General features: G+C 56.8%; 7 protein-coding genes across 7 annotated transcripts; 3 read left to right on the top strand and 4 right to left on the bottom strand.

Moving 5' to 3' along the window:
- Positions 1-1,507: 1,507 nt before the first annotated feature.
- Positions 1,508-2,921, bottom strand: SCHCODRAFT_02641565 (60S ribosomal protein L8). Its single transcript, XM_003026927.2, has 5 exons — positions 2,887-2,921; positions 2,491-2,605; positions 2,178-2,437; positions 1,821-2,116; positions 1,508-1,770 (listed from the first exon to the last, which is right to left on the bottom strand). Exons 1-5 carry the CDS (start codon positions 2,887-2,889, stop codon positions 1,638-1,640), a joined length of 807 nt encoding a protein of 268 aa, XP_003026973.1. The 5' UTR covers positions 2,890-2,921; the 3' UTR covers positions 1,508-1,637.
- A 541-nt stretch (positions 2,922-3,462) lies between these two features.
- Positions 3,463-4,896, top strand: SCHCODRAFT_02641563 (NAD(P)-binding protein). The gene is made up of 10 exons (XM_050346211.1): positions 3,463-3,766; positions 3,822-3,867; positions 3,925-4,068; positions 4,154-4,219; positions 4,275-4,322; positions 4,373-4,393; positions 4,445-4,491; positions 4,544-4,648; positions 4,701-4,791; positions 4,854-4,896. Exons 1-9 carry the CDS (start codon positions 3,509-3,511, stop codon positions 4,731-4,733), a joined length of 768 nt encoding a protein of 255 aa, XP_050197593.1. The 5' UTR covers positions 3,463-3,508; the 3' UTR covers positions 4,734-4,791; positions 4,854-4,896.
- A 106-nt stretch (positions 4,897-5,002) lies between these two features.
- Positions 5,003-6,636, bottom strand: SCHCODRAFT_02517509 (uncharacterized protein; the record flags this gene model as incomplete). Its single annotated transcript, XM_003026928.2, has 3 exons — positions 5,003-6,189; positions 6,242-6,388; positions 6,456-6,636. 3 exons carry the CDS (start codon positions 6,634-6,636, stop codon positions 5,003-5,005), a joined length of 1,515 nt encoding a protein of 504 aa, XP_003026974.1.
- Positions 6,637-7,926: 1,290 nt separating this feature from the next.
- SCHCODRAFT_02641559 (uncharacterized protein) lies at positions 7,927-9,756 on the bottom strand. The gene is made up of 10 exons (XM_003026929.2): positions 9,307-9,756; positions 9,128-9,249; positions 9,042-9,076; positions 8,972-8,987; positions 8,875-8,922; positions 8,784-8,826; positions 8,502-8,733; positions 8,404-8,412; positions 8,139-8,343; positions 7,927-8,043 (listed from the first exon to the last, which is right to left on the bottom strand). Exons 1-9 carry the CDS (start codon positions 9,602-9,604, stop codon positions 8,214-8,216), a joined length of 933 nt encoding a protein of 310 aa, XP_003026975.1. The 5' UTR covers positions 9,605-9,756; the 3' UTR covers positions 7,927-8,043; positions 8,139-8,213.
- A 451-nt stretch (positions 9,757-10,207) lies between these two features.
- SCHCODRAFT_02591516 (FAD/NAD(P)-binding domain-containing protein) lies at positions 10,208-12,977 on the bottom strand. Its single transcript, XM_003026930.2, has 5 exons — positions 12,448-12,977; positions 11,780-12,260; positions 11,530-11,727; positions 11,110-11,474; positions 10,208-10,971 (listed from the first exon to the last, which is right to left on the bottom strand). The coding sequence occupies exons 1-5, from the start codon at positions 12,597-12,599 to the stop codon at positions 10,674-10,676; spliced, it is 1,494 nt and encodes a 497-aa protein (XP_003026976.1). The 5' UTR covers positions 12,600-12,977; the 3' UTR covers positions 10,208-10,673.
- A 669-nt stretch (positions 12,978-13,646) lies between these two features.
- Positions 13,647-15,335, top strand: SCHCODRAFT_02641553 (NAD(P)-binding protein). The gene is made up of 8 exons (XM_003026832.2): positions 13,647-13,761; positions 13,822-14,003; positions 14,217-14,314; positions 14,371-14,432; positions 14,484-14,574; positions 14,644-14,870; positions 14,952-15,016; positions 15,087-15,335. Exons 1-8 carry the CDS (start codon positions 13,719-13,721, stop codon positions 15,159-15,161), a joined length of 843 nt encoding a protein of 280 aa, XP_003026878.2. The 5' UTR covers positions 13,647-13,718; the 3' UTR covers positions 15,162-15,335.
- Positions 15,336-15,785: 450 nt separating this feature from the next.
- Positions 15,786-17,060, top strand: SCHCODRAFT_02672592 (NAD(P)-binding protein; the record flags this gene model as incomplete). Its single annotated transcript, XM_050346649.1, has 7 exons — positions 15,786-16,046; positions 16,159-16,351; positions 16,408-16,572; positions 16,626-16,646; positions 16,708-16,742; positions 16,829-16,939; positions 17,028-17,060. 7 exons carry the CDS (start codon positions 15,786-15,788, stop codon positions 17,058-17,060), a joined length of 819 nt encoding a protein of 272 aa, XP_050197592.1.
- Positions 17,061-17,159: the final 99 nt, after the last annotated feature.

The following is a 17,159-nucleotide window of genomic DNA, read 5'->3' as shown; positions in this document are numbered from 1 at the left end:
CCCACGATGAGTTGGCGCAGCCGCCGGAGAGGACGGTACGTCCGATGGTGTGGTAGGGGTGCGGGAAGGTGAAGAGTTGAGGGGTGGTCGAATTTCCTAGGTGGACGGGTTAGACGCGTAAACGACTGCCCGACGAAAGCTACGCACCGACCGAGAAGTTCCCTTGCACAATATGGTACGAAAGCACGCGTGCCAGCAGTCCCGCGTCCGACAGCATATCCTTCGGGGCGCTGGTGACTGTAATTCCTCGCCCATCAGCTTGCCACTCCCGTACAAGACAACCCCGGACCACTCACACGCCTCATTACTCGGCGCAAACAACACCCAGCCCGTCGCGTTCGTCGCGTTCCCGCTACCCTCGTCCGCCATCACACTAAAGACCTCCTGTATCGGCGTCGCATCGCCCGTCGTGCTCGCGCCTGGCACCGCGCTCGCATTCCCGCGCGCCAGTCCCGCGAGCGTCGTCAGGCCCGACAGCTCGAGATGTGCGGCGAGCGCGTCGAGGAAGGTCGTGTTTACCGTGTGATCGCCGCCGTCGGAGAATGCAGACATGGATGATGCTCCGCTGGAACTCGCCGTGGAGGATCCTGACGCATACGACGAGTCGGAGGAGAATCCAGAAGGATTATTGGACCCGCCGAGGAAAGGCGTGCTCGTCGAGTCGGTGCAGGACGTCGAGGAGGACAAGTAGGCCGAACTAGTCGAGGAAGGCGCGTAAGAACTTGAAGCCGAAGCGTCTGTAATCGAGGTCGTCGTTTGAGCAAGGGCGAGAGGCGTGCCGGCCAACAGGAGGACGCGGGCGCGCATGTCGGCGTCAAGCTTTGTGTTCACGATCTTTGAGGGTCAAGGTCGGGGAGAACGATGGCGCGCTCATGTTTTCGAGAGATGACATCGAGAAGGGGTACACTGACAGAGAAGAAAGGCAAAGTGACCTCGAAGATGCAGAGGGACTGCAGATCGGGCGTCAATAGGAGATCGGATCGGAAGAAGCGGGGCGGGGGCAAACGGGAGTAAACGGTGTGATCACAAGAAGCAGCAGACGTTCACGCTACCGCATCCTGTTCGCAAACCGTGGCCAGCTGTGCTTGCATGCATTCTTGAGATGCCAACGGACAAGGGCAGGGACAAAAAAGAAAATAGCAAACCGAAGCAAAAAGGGCCGAACTTGCGCCCTTTAGGGAATTTAAACCCGTCGCATCTTCAGGACAGCTGGCAGATCCCTCCTGAGTTCCAAGTGAACCCACCCTTTTGCACAGGACCCATCCCCTCAAGGGATGCCAATGGCGGAGGGTTGCTCAGCTGTTGAGAGAGCATCAGGTATGCACCAGGTCATTGCCAGAATCTTGGGTTAAATTTGGCCCGGAGGGTCAGAGGAAATAATCCGAAGAAAACCCCTCGTCGTCGCAGGCCCTTGCTTTCAACGTACCATGGCAGCACGGACATTAGACAACGTCGAACACGACAATACATGTTGAATTACGGAGCGGTGCTCGACGCAATGCAATAAGATGGTGTGCTGAATGCAGCAGCGGTGTTACATAGACATATGATGTTGCATACAAAAGCATAAGTGGACGATGGCCCCCATAAACAACCTCAAGATAACCGACAGCCTAGACCGAGTGCGGGTCAACAACTTAGAGCTTGTTGACGGTGGCGGCGTTGATGTTCTGGCCAGCAGCCTTCGCGCGCTTGCGGAGCATCTGGGTCGACTTCGAGCCACGGACACCACCGCCCCACTGGCGGCGCTGCTCCTCGTACTTGTCGGAGCTGAAAGAACGTTAGCGGATGAGCTGACGAAGGAGATAAGATCGACGTACAAGTTAGCCTTGGCGGCGGAAACCAGGGTGGCGAGCTCGCGCTGGTCCTCGGACTTGACGTCTTGGACAGCGAGGACGGCGGCGGTCTTCTTGTGGACGACCGTCCCGAGGCGGGCCTTGCCCTTCACGATGACGTACGGGACACCCATCTTGCGGCAGAGCGCAGGGAGGAAGACGACGAGCTCGATGGGGTCAACGTCATGCGCGATGACGACGAGGTTCGCCTTCTTGGCCTCGATGAGCGCAACGACGTGGTTCAAGCCGTACTTGACGAAGAGAGGCTTCTTGGTGTCATCCTGCGCAAACGCAACGTTAGTCACCCGTAGTCAGATGGACACAAAATGCACGCAGACGCACCTTCTTCTCCTTGTCGGCGGCGGCCTCAGTGGCGGTCTGCTCGAGGCGGGTGCGCTTCTCGAGCTTCGTCTCCGGGCGGTACTTGTTCAGGAGCTTGAACAGCTGCGTCGCCGTGTTCTTGTCGAGAGTGTGCGAGAACTGGGCGATCGCGGGGGGCACCTTCAGGCGCTGGGCAAGGATGACCTTCTGGCGCTGGAGGCGGACGTATTCGGGCCACTTCACGAAGCGGGTGAGGTCGGTCTTCGGGCGGATGTCCTGGCCTGTCGCGCTGTCAGCTCCTGCACTACTGCTCGACGACACGTATGAGACGCACCGATACCGAAGTTACGGGGGCGAGCCTCGAAGAGAGGGTTCTTCTTGGCCTTCGTGGAGGCCTTGGCGCCGAAGGGGGCGGCGGCGGGCTTCTTGCCAGTTCCTTTCTTGGGTGCCTGGTCATTGAGACGGGTCAGCACAATGTATCGCAAGGATAACACTGCGAGACTCGGAGCTCTAACGCCCGCGACCACGAGAGTCGCGGGCCCAGCACATAGATAGCGTCATCATTGCCTACATGAAGTAGGCAACTCTGCTAGGAACGATGGGGAGATCGTAGAGACCTTGGCGATCGTCAGACGACAGAGATAGCAGGATGACATTGCCACGTACCTCACGATCCTCATCGTCCAAGGAATGTGTGCTTGGCTCCGAGCCTTGCGCTCTCATTGCTCACCATTTTTGTTGGGTCTTGAGGCTGCTTGAGGTGAGCTTGAAGCTTGAGGATGGCGACGGCGACGAGCAGCTTCAGAAATCGTGATGTGAGTGGCTGACCCACGTGACACAAACTACAATCAGCTGGTCGTTCGGCAAATTCCGAAGCTGGACCCACCTTTGGTTTCTTGCCTTATTCGTTTATCCCTCTGTACTCTCTGTGCTGATGTGCTGCTGAGAAAGTACCGCTGCGCAGGTCTCCTGGATATGTGCTCGGTCAATGCCATGTCCAACTGCTTTACTGCTTTTCCCTGCGTTCTGACCGCCGAGACCTATGGCTCGCTCACTCTCCCCCAAGTAATAATGTTGATGATGTTCGAATGTTTGTCTTGCGTATAAGGGCACGACTGACGCGAATATGTGGGCTACGAGGAATGCTCAAGCCTTTGTGTTCCTAGTCACACAAGGTACCTCCCGGAGCATTCACTCCCATCACCATCGGTATCAGCAGCGTGTCGAATACTAACGTTATCGATGATGCGACCATGCTTATAACCCACTCAACCTCTTTACCCCTTCCTCCTTCCTCCTCCCTCCCAGCGTCTCGGGCTCTCCCTTGCTTCCTTCCCTCCTAAACTTACATCATGACCTCCGCCCGCGTCGCCCTCGTCACCGGCGCGGCCCAAGGCATCGGCAAAGCCATTGCCTTGCGCCTGAACTCTGACGGCTTCGCCATCGCACTCTCGGACCTTCCGGCAAAGCGGGAGGCATTGGAAGATGTAGCTAAGCTGATCAACTCGGGCGGCGGGCGCGCGGCAGTGTTTACCGGCGACGTGTCTGTCGAAGAGGACGTAAAGAACATGGTTGACGGCGCGGCGGAGGTGTTGGGTGGGTTTCACGTGGTAAGTCTCGCGGGACTCGTTGCTTTGCCATTTATTGGCGCCTCTTGCGGACCAGATAGTCGCGAACGCGGGTATTTCCATCCCGAGGTCGTTGTTGGAAGGTAAGTCTCTAATGTCATTGGCCCTATCTTACTTGTAACTGAGATAGTCACCTATAGAGACAAGCGAGGGCTTCGACCTACAAATGGCCGTGAACGCGCGCAGCGTCTTCCTCGCCTTCAAGCATGCCGCGCGCCAGATTCTGGCGCAAGGGCATCACGAAGGCCGCCTCATTGCAGCTTGCTCAATATGTGGCAAACACGGTAAGAGAACACCCTCAAACGGGTACACGCTCGGAATACGACATGAAGGCAATGGTCTGCACGGCTGATCATCGCACATGAACAGGCTACACGAACACCGCGGCATACTCCGCTAGCAAGTTTGCCATCCGAGGGATCACGCAGAGCGCCGGTAGGTCTCAATTGGATCATTTGCTGGGCGGTCTAACGTTGACTTATCCTCGCAGCTCATGAACTTGGTCCGCATGGGATCACTGTGAACGCGTACGCTCCAGGTACGATTCTTTGACCCTTTCAACGGATTTGGGAATGACAACGAACGCAGGTGGAATTGATACGGAAATGAGTGAGAGCCGTTCGCAAATCATCTCTCTGAGCCACACCAATACCTTCCTAGCTCGCGTCTCATTGGCGACTGGTCGAAGTGGGTTCACGATGGAAGGCGTGCGACACTTTACAGTGTTTATCAGCCCCGATTCTCATCGCTGTCTCGTAGATGGCCAACTCCGTGCCCGTCAAGCGTATTGGCCAGCCGGAAGACATCGCCAATCTGGTGTCATACCTCGCAAGCAAGGAGGCGAGCTATATGACGGGGCAGACGGTGAGTATTGTCCAGCTTTATGTCGTCAGGTTTCTGATCTTGTGAGATGCAGATATCCATCGACGGCGGGTGGCATATGGACTAGGAAGGATCCCAATTCACATGCCTTGACTGCATCGATACTCATGTCGTGGTGCGCAAACGTGCGTCAATTCAGGTGACGCAGTGTGAGCAATCGTCCGCTAAATGATTATGCATTGTCAAGACAGGGGAAATGGGTATACAGGTGACTACAAGGTACAATAGGGTACGACAATCAGAAATAGAGTTCTAGAGTGAGCGTCCGGATCAGGCTGAAAATCAAGATGAAGATCAAGGTGAAAGAGAAGAGATGACACGAGATGAATGCAGAGGTTACGACGATGCAAGACGCCACTCTTGGACAGCTTGTGAGAAGCTGGTACTTTCAGGGAGAGGAAAGAGGTCTAGAAGTGAAGAGGAATCCGCAACCGCCGCACCGCCGCCCACCGGCGCTTGTGCATGCTCCTCTAGGAGAGGCGACACGCCCATCGAGGGCAGATCGTCGGAAGCATGAGAGCATTCCACCGGCATTGTCGAAGGGCCCTGGGAGCGCAACCAGCTAAGCTCCTGAAGATCGAAGTTGTTGTCTGCTGCTACGCCATAGTCCGTGCCACTGCAGCAAGGGTCCGCCGCATGACTCTTCTGGTACCAGTCGTTGACCTGGTCGTAGATGGTGCCATCCGAGGCGGTCTCGGCCTCTTCGGCTGCGTCCAAGGCGCCTGAGTCGTTGACGTGTGCATGCGTGCTCGGGATGCATTTGGAGAATGGGAGGCACGATGTTGCCCCCACGCCCGAGGGCGCCGTCCCACCGTCTTCGTACTGAGGCGATCTCTGCGGCATTGCCGATACAGACGACGCGGGCTGCACGTCGTAATGACTTGCTACGTCGAGGTCAGATAGAGGATGTCGAGGTACGACAGAGTAATTATCCTCGAATAGATCGGCGTCGTCAGTGGCTTCATTTAAGGCGTCCTCGTTGTTGTGGAGAGTGCGTAGCATCGAGTCCCATGCGGAATCTGAGAAGCCCGACGACGTGGCGTCCTCGCCTGACGGTGGGATCTCGTTCGGTCTATATGCAGGCGATGATGGCATTGACTGAGCCTGATGGGGCTTGACAGGGTGATCATCTTCGAGCGACGGATTGGCGTCCGCGCCGTCGTTTGTGCCCTGAGCGCGGAGCTTTGCAAGGAAATCGACTACAGTAGGCACGAACGATAGATCAACCGGTGGTTTCTTGGGTGCCGATGATGAAAGTTCCGCTGTTAGTGCTGATTGCACGTCGCCGGGATGCGGAGTATGCTTGCGAGACGGCGCAGAGGTATGACCTGACGCAGGGTGCGCTGGCCGTTTAGCCTTGCGTTTCCGAGAAGAGGTAGGAGGCGGTGGCAAGGGTTCTCTTTTAGGTAGAACTTTTCGGCGTTTGACGGTGCGTGCATTCGAAGCTAGTCGTGACTCATCCTCCGCGCTATCCTCTGATTCGTCACTATTTTCCTCGCTATCAGTGTTGCTGAAACACCGTTCTGCCAAGTACTCAGAAACCCATTTTGACCATCCGCAGTGCAAGTCACGCACCGTTGCGTCTCCTTTTGAAAAGTCGCTTGCGATCTGCCTCCTGACGAACTTGTTCTTCCTGGCGAGCTTGCTCTTCCTGGAGAGCTTTCTCTCTGAGTGCGGCGGCTTCGTCCTCGTAGTACGATTTCTCATCATGGGATATATCCTCTGCCCACAAAAAGCCTTTAGCGACGAGTGAACAACGCTGACGGGGACCGGTGCATTAATAACGTACCAGCAAGCCTGCTGACATCGGACTGACGCGGAATGTCAACCTTCTTCCGCTTGATTTCGGCCACTAAATCGGTGCGGAAGAGGAAGAACGCGTTGGGCGTTTGCCGTATCTTAAGCTTGGGTGATTTTGCCTGTTTTTGGGATTTCGTAGCATTGGGCTTGGGTGGCGTTTGGCGACCCATTGTTGTCGTCAATGGTGGCGAAAGCAAAGGAGGGAAATTGGACGACGATGAAGACTGAGGGCCTTAGACGCAATAGCTGGGCCTTATATAGCGTCGACTGCCCCGCAATTTGCAAGAGCTTTGTGGGCGCCGAGTCCAAGTGCAAGTGGTGCCTATTGGCAGAAAACAAGAAGCACCTCTCCAAAAGCAAATGAACAAGCAGATCATCGAGGGACGCCGCAGCGGAAAATACCGAGAGACTCCTCGTGGATCGCCGAAATGAAACTTCGAGAGCTCAACGCCCACGCCTTGACCGAGGGGACATTGCCGAGGAACCATACCAATCAGGAAAGTCAGCGTGCTCCTGGATCAGGAAGAATGGCAAATCAGCGTAGGCGGAGCTGAAGAAGTACAAGAGGAAGCGCGCCGCCCGGAACTCGCCGCACAAAATCAGCGCGGAAGAAATCTCACGGCCCTCGAGGCTCGCACCTTCCTGTTATGGGCATCCCTTTGGCACGCAACCCAATCCTTTGGGAGGTCTTTACGGTGAAAAGGATAATGGCGCGGTGAAAGGTTTTTGCGGTCTCATTGGCTCGGCGATGTTCTCCATCGTACCGGCGCTCTAGATTGTGCCCGGCGCACAGTAGAAGTTCGCGGTACAGCGTGGAGCTGGCGTGTTCCATTATCGTGGCTTAGAGGAAGGTGGAGGGGTATCCCCTTTGGTCGCCAAAGACAAGGCAGGATACTCGATTTGTCAGTGGTCGCTGTCGGTACTTTTCATCTTACGTCGCGTAACATCCAGCGAGAGGTACACCTCTCTTCCAAGAACTTCTGGATATCGTTGTTAGTCTCCCTCCTGCGATGCGTTCGCCACTTCCCGGATACAAGTTTCTGGCCAAGCAGTCTCTCCTTTGCGTCTTGCTGGCATGCGCCGGTGTACGGTGTCCCCGCTCACGATACGCGCGAGAATACCTGTAGCCGTCACCTGGCAGGTGGTCCTGGATCGCCTCACGCGCCCAACGCAACTTCGACTTTTGCCACCACGCCAGCCGTCACACCCGCCACACATTCGCCACTCGTTCCATCGTCGTCCTCTCCGTGGCCTCTGCCTCGAGAGCCACTTTCTTCGCTCCAGCACGGCACCTCACCGTGCACAATAACCCACCTGCCCCTGCGTTGGCATTTCAGGCCTCGCGTGCCATGATTTCGCCACGCACCGTTAGCCGTCCCCCGCCCCTCGAGGCTCGCACTTGCCACTCACCTGACCTCCCACATATCACGTCTGCCCAACAGCAACTCGCCACTCCGGCCTCCAATCCAAAGCAAGTACATAGCACGAGCGTACAAAACATAACAGTTACAGCGAGCATGCATTCCACATATACCGATAGCGTTCACTTTTCGCATGAGATTTTGCCTTCGCGAGTTCTGTGGCAAGGAGAATCAGCATCTGTACACTGACATGAATAGATCGCATGGGAAGCGGAGCGGACAGAGAGCAGAGCCAGTGAAGCGGCACTCACCATATCCTCCGCCTCGCGCCTATAGCACGACATATCGCGCGCCATAGGACGCGACCACAAGAGACCTCACTTCCTTCATTCGACCTTCGCTCCCTTCCTCCCACCCGCGCGCCCGCCATCGCTCAAGCGGGACGCTGCCCACAACGAGTGGGCTATGTCCTTGCCCAGGGTATATACGATGACGCTCGGGAAGACGAGCCAGAATCTATACGAAAGTCGCTATTTAGTCCCACGGACCAGTGCAGAGTGAGGAGCGCAAACGTACCCATTCGGTCTATAGGTCGAGCGTAGAATGGGGAAAACACGAACGAAGTTTCCGTCAGCGATCCCATCCCGCCGTCCTACGAGCACATGCCCACTCACAAATAATAGAACACCACCATATCCAGCCACTTATTATGCGCCGTCATGCACCCCGCGCCAGAGCAGAAGAACTCCTGGAGCCCGTACAGCACGGTCTTCCACAACGTCATGGCGGCAGCGGCAAAGCCGATGAGGGGGGCCTTGGGAGAGTCGGAGATGTGTGCGAGGTAGAGATACATGAGGTTGAGGACGGTTTCGATGACGTTGAGGAAGGCTTGGGCGTTGGGGAAGCCTGGGAGAGGAGTTAGGATGGAGCTAGAGGGTAAGGGGTTTGGCACGCACCATCGCCATCTTCAAGGGCTCTGACTCCGTAAACCCAGTCGATCTGTAGCATGATGAGCATCCGTACAGACGATATGGTGTGGCGACGCACCTCTTGGTATATTTCGTACGGGCTCCAGATCCAATGTAGGTCACCGCCCTGCATAAGCGCTTAGCGCCCAGCCCGCCGATCAGTGTGGCGCACTTACAAGCATAGAGCGCGGTCTGCAATGCCCCTATTAGCCACCGTGCGCGACCTGCACTGAAAGTCACGCTCACCGGAGGAATAGGTATCCTGAGTCCCATAGGACGATCTGAAGAGGGAACATGAGCATGTTGTCGTTCTATGTGGCGACGCCACTCACCGGCGCGGTGATGAGGAACCAGAGCGAGATCCACGTATGGCGAGCCATGGCTGGTGAAGCTGCTGTCGTCTTGGGTGTAGGGCTTGTCGTCGTCGTACGAGAAGAAGCGGGCCCCCCGTCGCCTGACCAACGCGCCGTCAGTTCACACGTTCCCTGAGCACATGCACGCGTCAACGCACCGGTCCGCGCCCGTCTCCGCCGCGTCCTCCGCGGTCTCGACGCCTCGCTCTCGTCGTCCGAGCCCGCCTGCGAGGTCTGCGTCGCTGTCTCCGATGCTGAGTCCCGCCAGCGGCACTCGGCGAGCTTGCGCGTGTACGACGCGCTGAAGAGGGAGTCCAAGAATAGCTTCTGGTGCAAATCGCGCGCCTCGGTGTACAACACGGTGCTTGGGTCTGAGGATTCCTGAGGGGGAGCGCGGTCGTGGGAGATGGTGTTTCTGCGCGCCAGGGCGCGGGCGGAGAACGCGAGTGTTGACATGCTCGATGTCCGGACACGAGGCGGCAACCTGGCGATAGTGGCACGCGGGCCTCGTGATGTTGTGAATAAACCACGATGAGCGCAGAGAACAAAAGCGTTCAGGTTGAACTTGTCAAGTTCCCAGGACTGAACTCGACGTCAAGATCCTGTCAACTTGACAGTTTCTGTTCAACATGCACTTGACGGAGGCAATCATGACATAAGGGACATTCAAAGTTGAAACCGAAACCGACGGTTGCGGTTCGGCCCCAGGTCCGAGGCCTCGCGGCACATTCCGAAGGGGGCTGCCTGCTTCGCGTGGCGTTGTATTTACGGTTCGCTCTGAGTACGGCGGGCTGTATCCTACTGACGGTGCGCATCCGCATGTAGCACTTCTCAAAACTTGTGTACGTCCCCTTACTAACTTTATTACAATGAAACGGTATGAATTGCGCTTACACTGTCCTCACTCTTACCGAGGGCCGGATGCGCTCGTCCTACTCGTTCAGTCGCATGAGTGATCTGTCGAGCAAGTAGCTATAGTATTTCTGGTGCTTGAGGCGCTCACATCTACACATACCGCCTGTATGTACCGCGTTGCAGGCATGGCGAAGGCTGGTGCATGCGAAGATCAACGTACACGTCATCACCACGCGCAACACGTGAGCGCACGGGGGATAATACGATTGTATACCGCGTCTTGTACCTACGACAAATTGCGGAGTAAATTATGGTACAGTAAGATAGTGCTATAACTTACAAGGATTCGGTTGTTTTTTGAGAGGTGCGGAATGTAAGGGGGAAGGTGTACGGGGGGTCCTATAAAAAGGGTATATATGCTTGTAGGTCCACACGTGAGCGCACGCGACCCTCCTCCGGGTCCTCGGACCTGGGGCCGAACCGCAACCGTCGGTTTCGGTTTCAACTTTGAACGTCCCTATAGACAAGTGAGTGGCAGCCACAAACATGGATACCGGCGCTTATGAACGAAATAGACAGTAGGTGATAGTCAAGAGCATGCCCGAGACGCAGTCAACGCCATCGCCACAACTGCCAAGGCCGTTTGTTATCATGTTGCTCTCGCCTACTTCTACGCCGTCGTTCCTGCTTCCTGCTTCGCCCTCGCCTCCGCCTCCCGCTTGTTCCGCGCCCATTCCAGCGACTGGTACTTCAGCGCGTACATCGCCTCGCGCTGCCTCGTCCGCTCGTCGTCCCACTCCGGGAGCACCCTATGCAGCTCGGGGCGCGCCTTGACGATGTCCGCGCGGATGCCCGCAGCGTACTCCTGCTCGTAGCCGCCGAAGACGTTGTAGGTGAGCCCGTCGGAGGGGCCGGAGGTCCAGGCGGTCGTGGCGTCCTTGGCCGCGGCGCCAGGCATGGTGCCATCGCTGTTTAGAGTGGTCTTTGTGTTCGTGCCGTTCGTGGTGGTCCCGTTGGTGGTGGCGCCATTGACCTCCGCCTCGCCAACGTGCGCCGCCTTCACCAGCGCCTCCGCCGCCTCCTTCGCGCGCGCCTGCTCGATCCACTGCAGCCGCTCCTGCTCCGACCTCAACCGCTCCTTCACGCTCTCCGGGTACGCGATCTCGCCCGTCCACGCCAGCGCGGTCCACGCGCTTGTGATGTCCGCGATCGTGAACGGCGTGTGCGACATCGCGGAGCCGTTGAACGCGAGGGAGGGGTTCGGGGAGTACAGGATGTGCCGGTGGAGCGCGGGGATGCGGTGCGGGGAGGGGGGTGGGGACATGAGAGAGGCGGGGGCGGCGATGGTGGAGGGGATGGCTGCGGGGTGCGCACGGACGTGGATGAAGTCGGGGAAGGGGCGGTAGCCGGTGCCGAGGCGGACGGCGTCGATGTCGTCGATGACGGTGCCGTCGGTGAGGGTGGTGCGGACCTGGGAGGTGTTATCAGCGTCGAGGGAGTGGAGGGGGAAGCAGTCGGTTACTCACCTTCTTCGCTCCACCATCGCCTTCAACCAGTTCGTATTCCCGCACGGGCGCGACGTCCTTGATTCTCGAATCGGGCAGGCTGGGGAAGTTGAACAGCGCGGGCCGCCGGATACTGCGGTAGACGGGTGTCTGCGCGATCGGGGCGGCGTGCGCGGCGATGTCGTTCGACGAGTTCGCATTGCCGATCACGAGAATGCGCTGGTAGAGGAATGAGCACGCCCACTCTCGATACTTGACAGGCACGGCTCACCTTCCCCTCCAGCCCCTGCGGCCCCCGATACGTCTTCGCGTGCTCCGCCAGCCCCGCCTCCCGCACCTTATCCAGCCCGGGCACGTCCGGCCACACAGGGGTATCATAGTACCCCACCGCGCTCACGATCGCGTCCCACTCCTCCTCCTTCTCCTTCCCACCCTCATTCCAGTCCCGCAGCACCACAGTCCACCCGTTCCCGCCGTCCTTGCTCTGCACGGGCCCCTCCTTCTCGACGACGCGCACGACCTCGGTGTTGAGGCGGATGCGGCCGGGCGAGAGGGAGTTGGCGAAGCCTTTGAGGTATTCGTAGGTCTCTTGGAGGGTGGGGAAGGGCTGCTCAGGGTGGCCGGGTGGGGTGGGGAAGGGAGGGTAGTCGGAGTAGGAGAGGTACTCGGGGAGGACGTTGCCGATCAGGCCTGGGTAGGCGGGGGATGGCCAGCGAGGGGTGGTGGAGTTGGGAGGTGGGTTGTCGAGGTACCTGGTAGCGTGTGAGTGAGCATGCAAAGGAATGGTGAACACAGTGGAGGAAGGGGGCACGCGTCGATGATAGGCGCGGCCAGAGATGTGTTAGGGGGACGATAAGATAGATGATCGGAGTCAGGAAGGCGAGATCGACGTATGGGGGACAGTGGGGATGAGCGAAATGGGCAGAAAGCAGCGCGTACCATACACCTCCAACATCATCGCGGCGCTCGACGAGCTCAATGCGATCGAAGTGCCCCTTCTGTTCACCGAGCTTGATTAGGTTCCGCAGAGTCACCAGACCAGCGACGCCGCCACCGATGACGAGAACGCGACGAGGACGAGGATTGGGCATGGCAAGGCTCGCGGAAGGTTATCTATGAGCTCGACGGCGAGCAAGTCAAGAGAAGGATTCGACAGGGGAGAGGGGGAACGCGCTCCCGGCGCTCCCGCCCGACATAAAGCCCGCTGATGGTGTGATGAAGGGGGCCATTGAGTGCAGATGACGCGAGAGGGACCCAGGAGCTCGACTTCGGACCGCGCAGTTCACAGGCTGTTGATATTTTTTCAAGGAGTCCCGATATGCGATGGTGATAGGATGAGGATTGCGCCTGGACATGACGCGTGGAACAGTCGAGCGGGAGACAGCGGCGGCAGATTTGCGGAGAGGCGAACTCGAAAGGTGCGCGGCAATTGTCTTGATTAGACCGTATTTGCACCGATATATATCGACGCACTTTGCACGCGAATCCCATTGTTCTCTATGGGCGGTTGGTACAAAATTCGCTAATATATCCTGGTGCAAATACGGTCTATTGAATATGTAAAAGATATGTAGAATTTCTCGGCGTATCCAATGTACCTTCATAGATGTATACGTGCTCTGGACCCAATGTCCGTACCCCTTCAAGGTAGCTAAAATTCAGGAGTTGAACATTCTCTTCACGTGGTGATCACAACTTCCGGCAACTGCCGTACCAGCTGGCGCGTCTGCTTGCCTTCAGCCGTCATCATCGCGAGCATACGCGTACTCTCACCTTGAGAAGAAATCGATCCCGACTGCTCCCGTGGCGAGATCCCAGCGGATGCTACATGCCCTGCGTCTACGATGAATGCCTGACCCGCGTCACGAGCTATGAGCGACACGCAGAAGACGAGCGAAGATCGTCGGCAGCCCTTACATGGTGCTCCAGGTGACCTACGTCGACCTGCTCGTCGATTAGTTGATGCTCCGGCTAGTACGTCTATATGCTTATTTACCACCCTCCTGACTGCCGGAATGCATATCCGGTCTATCTTCTCGGCGAAGTGGACAAGGTGACGAGCGCGAGACGGCCTCTGGATGACGCCGACTGCCGAGAGGTGCTAAACTGTTACGTCTATCGCTCGTATAAAGCCAAGGCGGGAAGTCGCACGAGGGGATACTGTCTCTTCTACCCTTCCATCCTCACCGACGACTATACTACATATGAACATGACGCGTATCGCTACCGTATTCGTGGCTACAGGTTTGCAAGGTGAGTAGAGGGCTCTTCCCTCTGCAACTCTACACGACCGACTCACATATCATCTTTCAGGCAGCTCTGTTGTCAATGCGCTTCTCGCTGACGGCACCTTCACCCCGCGCGCTGTCACGACGGATGCGAGATCGGACGCCGCTAGAGCGCTAGTAGATAGAGGTTGTGAGGTCGTGGAGGCCAAGTTCGATGACAGGGAGGCGATTCAGAGGGCGGTGACGGGCGCGGAGTGTGTATTTCTGGTGAGTCGGCAGCCTCAAAGCCTTCCGGTCCACCATCGTGCTTCCCGATAACGAAATGACGTTCACGAGGGACGCTGAGGGCAACACCCTCCTCGCCGCCGCCGCCACGAACTGCACCGTGACCATCACAGTGTTCGCACCACCTCCCAGGCTCTTGCATCCTTATTGCTCGGTATACCCGCGGAACAAGATTAACAATTTTGCAATCCGAAGGTCACGCTGTGCTGGAATGAAGAGGTTGCAGAGCAGACCCAAGGCATCAACGTGGTCGAGGCGTGCGAGAGCGCTGGCGTCAAGTTCATCGTCTTCAGGTGCGCAAATATGAGCTCGTTTGCTATGTAAAGCCATGACGATATCTCTCTCCTAGCACCCTCCCAAGACTACGAGATGTGTCGCATGGAAAGTATACGAAGGTGTCTGAATTCGAAGGTCAGTGACGCGCTCTTTCTTTGCTAGACCTTCACTGATTGGACCCTCCAGACAAGGCTTCCGTTCAGAAGTATTTAGAGACATCCCCAATACCTTGCGCCTCGATATCTCCAGGGTCGTTTATGGAGAACATAACCCGAGGGTGCGTGTCTTTTTCCCTTCCCTATCGTACCATTTTTCTAGCGGTCCTCATCCATACATCACCCCTCAGATTCCTCGACTGCCCCTTTGAGAAGACCGACACCGGCTACGTCCTCAACACCCACGAGCCCAAAGGATGCGTTATCATCCAGACCTGGGTTGGACGCGATATGGGACGCGCAGTGGTGGCGCTCTTCACCCAGTATCAGACGCGGCTAGACGAGATCGACAGGAAGATGTTTGTGCTCGGCAGCCAGAGGGCAACGACGGAGGAGTTCGCCCAAGGATTGGCCAGAGGTGCGTGGGTCGAGCTCTCCGTTGGCGGATACTCAGGAAGGGGTGCACTCATAGTCAAAATAACAATTTGATATCGTACAGGCCTCGAAAAACCCGTAGAAGTCAGGCGTCTGGCAAAGACGGGCGATCCCGCGATGGATGAGCTGGTGAGTATCGCTAAAAGGGGATTTCTGATTCAAGTTGAAAAATACGCCAAAATGCTTATAACACGTCCAGTACGATGCAACAACCGAGTTCGACTGGTCCCCAAGATTAACGTACCCGACAAGCGCCTTGAAGCGCTCGGCGTAACGGTCGGCACCGTGGAAGATTTTGCGAGGACGGTACTCAGGGAGCACTTGGGACTCAGCTAGCCTTTACACTGAGTTTGAACAGACTATGGCTGTAATGCTACGGCTGTGTTGTTAGTTCGTCAAAGTCCAACATTTTGTCACGTGTTAATCACGATTTCTTCCGGTAAAATCCGTAACTTGCTCGCACGCCCCTTGCTCTCAGCAGCCATCATGAATGTTCATCGCTTGCGCAAGGCATGATATCGCTCATTTCGCTTTCAAAGCGTGATGACTGGATTTCTCTATACAGTTATGTCAGCTTACCGATTTCCCCAGCAGCCGCTTAGCGAACGCTGCGCAGCGCATGACCCTTCGAAGGTCATTGTTGCTTGATTAACAATGATTTCAGGGATCTCCTCGTCTGAAAAGTTTCTCCCTGGCTTTTCACTGATCTACTGACCCTCATCGATAAAATGCAATCTCCTATATACGGTCTCGCTACCTCCTTCCTTCACAAGTCAAGTGCGGCCCCCGAGCCGGAATCTTGACGTGTGCATCTTCCGGTCCTTCAAAAGCTAAGGGCCTTGGCCTTCTCAGGAAGAGACTCCGTCTTCCTCCCGCCTGAACTCTGGCTCACTCTATCATGTCCGATCCTCGCCGCGTCGCTCTGGTCACCGGTGCATCCCAGGGCCTCGGGAAAGCCATCGCGCTGCGTCTCGCCAAAGACGGCTTGCACGTCAGCCTCAACGACATCGCATCGAAGGCCGATGCGCTCAAGGAGGTCGCGAGTCTCGTTGAGCAGCATGGGGTGCGCTCTGCTGTCTTCCCCGGAGACGTCACGCAGGAGAGCGATGTGAAGGCCATGATCGATGGTACGGCGGATGCGCTTGGCGGCTTCGATGTGGTGCGTGGTGACTGCGGGGGTCTCTGAAGACATGCTCACCCCCACCCCCATCTGCACTTTCGCCAGATGGTCGCAAATGCAGGAATCTTGATACCCGCGCCATTTCTCGAAGGTGTCCATCGTCGAGCAGGCTCTATCCGCTGGCGCTCACTCGTACACAGAGTCGGTCGCGGACTTCAACCGCGTCTCAAATGTGAACATAACAGGATGCTTCCTCTGCTATCAGTACGCAGGGCGCAAGATGATTGAGAAGGGCCATAGACAAGGGCGTATCATTGGCGCTTCCTCGCATTCAGGGAAGCGACGTAAGTCCTCACCTCGACGCCTCGCTGCCTTCTCAGTCTAATGTATCTGCAAACAGCCGCGACCGGCCAAACGTCCTATGTAGCCACCAAGTACGCCGTTCGGGGTCTAACCTCGTGTACAGGTATGCTCCTACCATATTCCAAGATCATGTACGCACCTGACCGCATCGCAGCGCTCAACCTTGGCCCTCACGGTATCACTGTCAACGCGTACGCACCGGGTGTGTACCGCCAATTCCTGCCGGTCGCTAAGTTCCTGAACTATATTGTATAGGGATGATGGAGACCGCGATGGGTACGCTCTCAATGTGCTCAGCTAGAGGGGCCGCACTCAACTGCCATAGTCACCGCGTCAGGCATGGACGTCGTCGGTGGACATACCCTAGTGAAGGTGCATAGCTTCGTGTATCTCGCGCTCTATATCATATCCATCTCATGTTTGCTTGTGTCTGCATGCTGACCCTCCCTCGCGACTAGTGGGCCAACCAAGTCCCCATGCGTCGACACGGCACGCCGGAAGATGTCGCCAACCTGGTCTCCTTCCTAGCAAAGGAGGATACTAGCTATATCACAGGTAGACTTCCGTCTGTTCATCGCCGTACATTCGCTAACCTTTATTCCAGGACAAACTGTACGTCGAGGATAGCTCTCCCAGTCTAGTCCTAACTTCTCGTAGATATCCGTCGACGGCGGTGCCGCCATGGATTAGACCATCATCCCTCGCTGCGATGCCTGGCATTTGGAGTCACCGCATCGTGAAGTGAGCCAGAGGTAGATTGCAAGTACAATTGTTCTATCAGTCCATCCC

The sequence above is a fragment of the Schizophyllum commune genome (genome assembly GCF_000143185.2).
Source record: "Schizophyllum commune H4-8 unplaced genomic scaffold SCHCOscaffold_13, whole genome shotgun sequence".
Taxonomy (NCBI): domain Eukaryota; kingdom Fungi; phylum Basidiomycota; class Agaricomycetes; order Agaricales; family Schizophyllaceae; genus Schizophyllum; species Schizophyllum commune.
The sequence above is the reverse complement of the archived record's forward strand: the minus strand, read 5'-3'. Positions and strand labels throughout refer to the sequence as shown.